Source organism: Nesoenas mayeri (genome assembly GCF_963082525.1).
Source record: "Nesoenas mayeri genome assembly, chromosome: 23".
Taxonomy (NCBI): Eukaryota; Metazoa; Chordata; class Aves; order Columbiformes; family Columbidae; genus Nesoenas; species Nesoenas mayeri.
The window spans coordinates 6639825-6648396 of NC_137574.1; the positions used below are offsets into that span (position 1 = coordinate 6639825).

The 8572-nt window shown below is 51.8% G+C and overlaps 1 protein-coding gene across 1 annotated transcript; it reads left to right on the plus strand.

Moving 5' to 3' along the window:
- Nucleotides 1-4356: 4356 nt before the first annotated feature.
- On the plus strand, nt 4357-5289 carry LOC308048913 (olfactory receptor 14C36-like; the record flags this gene model as incomplete). Its single annotated transcript, XM_080358242.1, has 1 exon — nt 4357-5289. The coding sequence occupies one exon, from the start codon at nt 4357-4359 to the stop codon at nt 5287-5289; it is 933 nt and encodes a 310-aa protein (XP_080214368.1).
- Nucleotides 5290-8572: the final 3283 nt, after the last annotated feature.

Consider the following 8572-nt stretch of genomic DNA (forward strand, 5'->3'; position numbering starts at 1 on the left):
CTATTGTAGCTATTGTAGCTATTGTAGCTATTGTTGCTATTGTAGCTATTGTTGCTATTGTTGCTATTGTTGCTATTGTTGCTATTGTTGCTATTGTTGCTATTGTTGCTATTGTTGCTATTGTTGCTATTGTTGCTATTGTTTTGCCTTTCTGTCTCATTAAACTGTCTTCATTTTAACCCAAGATGTTTATTTCTTTCCTGATTCCCTCTCCCATCCCACTGGGCTGGAGGGAGGAAGAGAAGGGCTGTGTGTGATGTTCAGCTGGCTGCTGGGTTAAACAAAACAGTCCTGGTCAAAGGAGTGATCATGCAAGGTGTCCCAGAGGAAGAGGTGAACCTGAGGAGGGCACAGGGTAACAAGGGCCCTTCAATGCCAGGACAGGCTGTGAGGAGCCAGGATGCCAAAAGATGTCAGACTGGAGAATGTTTCAGGACACCATCTGGGTTCAGCCCTCCCCTGCCCTTTGTGCCAGGAGAGACACCCCATGGTCCTGCCCAGCCTTGTCCTGGGCTCCTGAGCCAGCTGGGAAGATGGAAAGGGCTCAGCAGCAGTGATCCTCATCCAGCTGGGTCTGTTTCCCAGCCCAACCAGCGTGGCCAGAGCAGAGTCACCCATGGCCCCAGGGCACCACAGCCCCTCGCTCTGCAGAGCAGCATGGCCAGCTCAGGGCCCTGTGGGGAGCACAGGGAGGGAACCAGGACCAGCCAGCCAGGCCAGGCTGGACACCCTCACCTGGGGAAAGGGATGTCCCTGGAGAAGAGCAAGGCAGCATTTCTGTGCCTGCAGGGAGGAATCCAGGAGAAGGAGAAACCTCTTTCTGCAGACACTCATTGGGGTCAGGCTGCTCTGTTGCTGGAGCAGGACTCTTGTTCTGGTCTGAGGAGAGGGGCTGGCACTGATGGACACAGGTCATCTGTGGTGGGTATCTGCTGGAGTTGAATCTGCTTTTCCTGTCTGTCCACTCCTCCTCAGGAGACACTCTGCATCGGTATCCATGGGGGAATTCTTCTATCACAGTTTCAAAGTGCTCAATGCCGAAACAGTGTTATCCTTACCAACTTCTCTGTCATCCTCACTCACACAAGATAAATCAACCTGTTGCCCATGTCATTGAGGAGCTCCATATATCTGAGCTGATCCTTCACACAGGGGGATCCCTCTGTCCTCACCCTCCCTGAGACTCTCTCCAGCAGACCCTGTATCCTTCACCTGAAACACCACAGCTCAGCAAGCTGTCCCACCTCACCTCATATAATCCAAAACTGTCACAGTGCTTTGACAAGACATGGGGCTCCTCTGGCAGTGGATGTTCAGAAGCTTGTTCAGTGCTACACCACCTGGGTTTCCACCATCCAGAGGGACACAGATTGCCTCTGTGATACCCCTCTTGTAGAGCCAGACCTAATGAACAGCATTTTAAACAATACCTCAGAGTCTGAGTGCATTTCTTTCTGGGTTCATACCAGACCAGCATCAACTGGGGAAAAACACTCTCCCAGCACTCTTGGATGCAAACCCTCTGGTCCCAAGGGCTGGTAAGGCTGCAGTTTGCTCATGAAACCCCTGGCTTGATCCCCATCCACCACAGCTGTTGCCCTCCAGAGTCCTGCCTGGAAGCACAAAGGCCTGGAAGACTGATATGCTAATATGCTTCTTTGTGTGTCTATTTTGAGAGCTCCTAAACAAAGGCAAGAGGAAGGAATCCCACCTCCTGTAGGTGTGTGGCAGGGATGGCAGAGCTGAGTGTCCTTCAAGTGCTGGGAATAGAAATGCAGGAGGAAAAGCCTCCACTGACTCAGCTGAATCCCTTCCTTCAGCACGGGTAACGAAGATCCCTCCCTGTCACTTTCTGGGTGTCCTGACTAATAATAAAAAAAAAAAAAAAAAAAAAAAAAGACAATAGTTAGAGGTAAATTTGCATCTGAGAGGGAAAATACACTGCTGGAAATAAGTGTTTCTGCCCAGCATAAGGAGGGGACATCAGTGATGACTTGAGGCTGTTTCACAGCAGGTGCCCCAGGGACACCTGGAGGAGCCCAGAGGGGACAGAGAAAGGGACATCATGGGCTGCTCCTGTGCTGTGAGCTGGGCTGGGCTCCTGGGACACAGGGAGCTCATGGCAGCGGCAGCGCTGCAGAGAGACAGCTCTGCCCAGGAGCAGCTCCTCTGCACACGCAGCAGGGCTGAGGGCTCTGCCTGCAGCACCGAGGGCACAGAGACAGGCACAGAGAGGTTAAAGACAACATGGGGTGGAGGATGCTGAGACATTACTGGGAGAGAAATCTTCACAGCCCTGAAAAGAGTAAGTCTCTGGCTACAGCCCAATTCAACTACAGTTCCTGGAGAGATGTTAAAGCTGGAACATTCCACAAGCTGTGGCATCTGTCAGGAGGGACGTTGCAGTTTCTCCAGTGTAGAGAAAACTTATTATATAGAGGTGAGTTTCTCTGCTGCACCTTCAGAGGGACATTTCTAATGGGCTTTTTCAAGGAGAAGGTAAAGGAAGAGATTACAGTAAAGCTAAGGAGCTTTCCCATGTCCTTATTTTCAATTTGTTTCTCTTGGGGAATTTGAGAGGAGAAATGGAAAAGGAGCTCTCATACTTGAACAAGTCATGGAGACCACTCAGCTGTAACTTCGTCAGTAGGTCTGATAGGAGCCTCCTGATGAGCCTTCATCCACTCCTCTGCCCATGGACAGATGCAGCATCGCCTTTGCTGGACCCAGCAGGATCACCCACCTGTCTTTGTTTTCAACAGGAAGATGCTCCCAGGCGGTGCCCTGCAAACAGGCAGGTGTCTGTAGGGCCAGGGTGAGCGCACAGAGTTTGGGATGGGGTCTGTGAGCACTGACAGGGAAAAGACATGGGACAGGGAATCACCTCCCAGGAGGAAAATCTCCTGGCAGCAGGGACATGATCTGGGAAGGAGGAGACAAACCAGAGCTCTTGTGGGAGGGAGGATGTAGAAATCTCTGACTGACCCCCTGCAGTGCAGATCCCTCCTCTGAGCAGCCCCCTCGCCTGCTCTCCCACCCAGCAAAGCCTCTGCCCTCAGGGCCGGGGGCTCCAAGGCATGAAGCAGCTCCTGTGCAGCCAGAGCTCCAGTTCCTCTGCAGAGCACAGGGGCTGAGAGCAGCTGCCCAGCACTGTTGGTGTCTGGGAGGTGGCTGCACAGCTGGGGAAGGGTGACGCTGTCTGAGTGCCTGGCTGCCCCTGCCCTGGCCTCTCTCACACCCACCCTCACCAGATTTTTCCTTCTTGCTCCCCTGCTCTGGGTCACTGCTGTTGGGATCTTGTTCTTGCTGTCAGGGTCTCTGGGGATGGCAGTTTCAGCTGCAGAGTCACAGCCCGATCTTGTGGGTCCTTTCCTGCAGGTGTGTCCATGGGCACACGTGTCCCAGCTTTGCTCTGACCTGTGGGGTGTGGGCAATGAAGTCTGTGGGGCTGAATCTCCCTGAATCAAATGCCATCATTCAGACACTTGGCTATCTGCATGAGGTTTCCATCCCAGCTGTGAGCTCCCCTCTGGGATGCAAACCCATCCTATAGCATCTGTGTTATCTGAAAGTCTCAAGGAGAAGCACAAAAATGGTGCGACAATCAAAATGCTGTTTGGTTTGTGAAATGAGCTACTTCTGCCCTGGGCTAAATGTGGGCTGCTGAGACCTTAGAAAACAGTGAGATGTGTAGTGGTCTGAGGTGGATCCCTCTGCTCTCAGCAGTGTCTGGTGGCTTTTCAGGGTAACATGGGAGTGTGATCACCCTCCATCTCAGAAAGGTGCCAGCCCAGGGCAGCTGGAGCAAGGCAGAGGGACAGACCAGCTCCCCTCACTCTGCACTAAGCCACAGGCAGCCTCTTGCCTTGCAGGACTCGCTCTGTTCTCCTTGAGTGCAGCAGAAATGCTGATGGTTTCTGACATCCAAGAACATTCCCCAGGGTGAGAGGGGAGAAGGAGCTGTAAAAAACCCCAAACCTCTCAAAACTCCTCCTGCCACCTCATTTCCTTATCCCTGGGAGTGCAGATGCTGACAGGTATTTCTGGACCACGAGCAGCTTCATGTGACAAAGCTGAACCCCAGGACTGTCCCCTGCCCCCGTTCCCATGACCCCACTGCTGCAGAGCAGGGCTGACTCCTCAGCAGCCAGCGGGCACAGGCCCTGCTCCTCATGCACCTCCAGCCAGCACCACCCAGGGCTCAGACACGGAGCTGAGGGAAGGTCTGGAAAAGGACAAGGGGGTGTGGAGCAGGGGGGGTGTGTGAGAAATGGCTTAGACTTTGCTCAGAGAAATCTCCCCAAAACTCTCACTGTCTTTTTCTTCTGTGATAGCCCCCATAGCCAAAATCAGCAGATGTCCAACAGCAGCTCCATCACCCAGTTCCTCCTCCTGCCCTTCACAGACACACGGGAGCTGCAGCTCTTGCGCTTCTGGCTCTTCCTGGGCATCTACCTGGCTGCCCTCCTGGGCAACGGCCTCATCATCATCACCATAGCCTGTGACCAGCACCTGCACACCCCCATGTACTTCTTCCTGCTCAACCTCTCCGTCATTGACCTGGGCTACATCTCAACCACTGTCCCCAAGCCCATGGCCAATTTCCTCTGGAACACCAGGGCCATCTCCTACACAGGATGTGCTGCCCAAGTGTTTCTGTTTGTCTTTTTAGCTGCAATAGAGTATTCTATCCTCACCATCATGGCCTATGACCGCTACGTTGCCATCTGCAAACCCCTGCACTACGGGACCCTCCTGGGCAGCAGAGCTTGTGTCCACATGGCAGCAGCTGCCTGGGCCACTGGGTTCCTCTATTCTCTGCTGCACACGGCAAATACGTTTTCACTACCACTCTGCAAGGGCAATGCTGTGGACCAGTTCTTCTGTGAAATCCCCCAGATCCTCAAGCTCTCCTGCTCAGACACCTACCTCAGGGAAGTCTGGGTTCTTGTGATTTCTTTCTCAGTTGCATTCGGCTGTTTTGTTTTCATTTTTTTCTCCTATGTGCAGATATTCAAGGCCGTGCTGAGGATTCCCTCTGAGCAGGGACGGCACAAAGCCTTTTCCATGTGTCTCCCTCACCTGGCCGTGGTCTCCCTGTTTGTCAGCACTATCATATTTTCCCACCTGAAGCCCCCCTCCATCTCCTCCCCATCCCTGGATCTGGTGGTGTCTGTTCTGTACTCAGTGGTGCCTCCAGCAGTGAACCCCCTCATCTACAGTATGAGGAACAAGGAGATCAAGGATTCAGTGTGGCAACTAATGAATGGCTGTTTGATGAAGCAATAAACTGCCCATAATCTTCTGCATAGCATATATAATGTAAATAATTTTCTCACTGAGTGGTTGTGCCCATGTCCACTGGACACCCTAGAGAACCTGCTGCAGGTCAGTCGTCATGGACCGGCCTCTCACAACCACCATTTCCAGCACTGGCTTCTCACTTCAGCTTGAAGAGGTTCTTTGTCCCTCCCTGGCAGCACAACTAATGAGTAGGTCAGATGTCCATGTTTGCATTGTATAGACAAGATGTAAACAAATGCACAAAGTGCTTCTGAGGTGATGAACCCAAGTGAGCAGAAACACCATCAGCTATTCCTTGAGGTTCCATGAAGGTCAGTGGGACAGACAGTGTCTTGATGCGATTTCATGTTGAGAGTAACATCCTTTGGGGAACCACCTGAATGTAGCACTGGGATGTGCTTCCTGGAACTGAAGATCCCGTGTCCATTCTTTATGCCATGAGGCATCTCATGTAAGTACAGAGAAGGGTGACAAATGGCAGGGCTGAGGTGCCTCCCAGCCCCCTGGAGTGGCAGCAGGAGGTCAGAGAGACACAGTGACTCCTGCATCTGTGTGTACAAGGGAAACACTCTGTCTATCAACATCCATGGGTGCATAAGGAGTCCATGGTGAGGTTACTTCTCTCTGGTCAGGCTAAAGACCACAAGAAGTCTGTCAGTTGGGGTCTCTGCCTGCAGAGCAGTTTCTGAGATAGTCGAGCTTTCCATGGTAGTGGGAAGAGGCCGGGGAGGGGAAAAAAATAACTGAAAAGGACAACTTGGGAGGTGCATTCTGGATATCAGGAGGAAGAAACGTCAGTGGAAGGGCAGTGCTGCGGTGCAGGAGGTCACCCAGAGGCAGTCGGGATCAGCCCATGGCTTTGTGTTTCAACAAACAGCCAGTGAGGGTGCAGTGAATGAGGCACGGACTCTCGGGAAGGTGCAATGAGAGACATTTATTACAAACTCAGGCTTCCATTTATACTTGCTATGATTCTTGCTCAAGCATTTGCTGATTTGCCAAGTGAGTCATTACATAAGTGATATGTTTTGTGTTCCCACCAAAGTTACTGCCATAAACACAGGTTTTGTCTGTCATAAGCTATCCCTCTGTCCTTGATGTATCAATCCTGTATCAGTCCCTCTGGCCTTGATGTCTCACATAGCATACGGTACTTGCTTCTTGTATTTTTCCACTAGCGCTCGTTCTCACACTGTCGACTCTCGCAGTTTCTCACAGGTCCAATCTTAGCACACTGCCACATCTCCCCTTTGTGTTTACTAAGTGCATAGCCATAGCAGTATGTAATTGCATGGCTATTACCTGATTAGACCTTTTTTTGATCATTTGTTGTAACTAGATGTCTCTTTAAGACGGTTTAAAAACCCAGTGGGAGATTCCTTACAATCCTGTTTAATCTCAAAAAGTTTTGGCATATTTATAGCTGTAGGTATAGTGTGTCTAATCCTGTATAAAATGGCAAAAGGCCAAATCAAACGTCCCAAACTGAACTCCCCTGGCTCCCATAAAAAAACTAAGGAGGAACTCACAAGAGAAATAAAAGTGCCCAAAGGCCGAGAGACAGAGGCTGGAAGATCCCAACTCTCCTAAAGATGAAGCGTGAGGCTAATGGGATGGAACACTCTCATTGGTCAGCCTGGATGTCAGTCAAGCTCTGCCCCATCCCTCCCCCCTTCCTCGCTGCCTCACACCTGTGGGCAGAGCACTCAGAGTGTCCTTGGCTCTCAGACCAGAGCAATTGCCAACACCAACTGTGCTGGGCTGTTCTCTCTTGTTCTCAAACTAGATCCAAATAATGACCGTGCTAGCTATGAAAAAGTAAGGTTTCTAACTGCATGAGGAAAATTAACTCCTTTTCAGTCAAACCAGCACAGACCAGCTCTCCCATGCCAGACCAACAAAGCTAGAGAAGTAGTAAAGAAATTATTGAAGGGAAACAGTCTCAGCACAGCAGCTCTGCCAGGGAGCACCAGCCTTGTCCTTTCCAGAGCTGTTCTCCTTCCACTTCCCCGCTCTTCTGTGAGCCCTTGTGTTGGTGTAAGATCTGAGCACTCCTGACCCTTGGTTACAGTCCCGCTGCGTGTCAGTCCTGTGACCACAGGCAGGGACAGGCAATGGGCACTTCTGTGACAGAGCTGCCTCCAGAACAGCATCTCCATCAGCAAGGGGATCTCCTTAGCACAGTGCTCGAAGGCTTAGGTCTTCTTCCAGAGTTGCTCTCCAGAATAGGTGTAAGGAATAGACCCTCGAAACGCTTTGTTTTCTGTGTTTTCTGTGGGCTCAGTGGGATGAGATCAGGGTCCCAGTTTGGCTTTTGAGGGACTTAGAGCTGGTGGCTCAGGTTTGGGTTGTTGGTGGCCAGCACCCAGGCAGGTGGTGAATAAGGCAGAGCAGCTCTGAGCACCCTCCATGGCCACCTCAGAGCTCGTGTGGGAGGCGGTCACAGTGACAGTGACCAACGTCAGCTGGGTCTGTCTCTCAACCTGACCAGTATGTCCCTGCAGAGCCACCACAGCCTGGGCATCACAGCTCACTCACTGCACAGAGCAAAAGCCCCAGCTCGGGGGCTGTGGGGAGTGTGGGAACAGGGTGCAGGAACATCTGGCCAGGCTCGTGCAGATGTGCTCTCCTTGGGGAAAGGCTCTGTGGGGAGATGGGATGTCCCAGGAGAAGAGCAGGGTGTGTGTGCAGACACGGAAAGAGAAACCCTTTTCTGCCATGGGTGCCAGTTTGACTTATTAACAGCTGGCAAAGCAGAGCTTCACTCCAGGAGAACCTTGAAAAACTCTGGGATTGGGCAATAAAAACCTCATGAAATTTTAGAAGGAGAAGTTGCCGGGTCTTTACTGGGGGCAGAATAACCCCACACATGAGGGCAGGCTGGGACCTGAACAGCTCAGGAGTGACTCTGAGCAGAAGGGGCTGGGCATGACATGGGATGCCATATGAGCCAGTGGTGCATGCTCACCATGAGTAAGGCCAAGGGCATGTGGGGCTGCGTTAGGAGGAGTGTGGTCAAAAAACAACAGAATTATCGTCCCCTTTGAATCAGTGCTGTGGTGGCCACATCTGGGCTAGTGTGTGTTGGTGTGGGACTCCCTGTTCTGGAGGAATGGAGAGGAACTAGAGAAGCTCCAGAGATCTGCCAGGATGGGGTAAGGGGCCTTTGAGAGAGGCAGAGAAACATGGGGTCCTTGAGCCTGGTGAAGTGCAGGCTCAGGGCACTGGAGCAGTAGCCTGCAACTGCTTGAAGGGTGGTTTCAGAGAT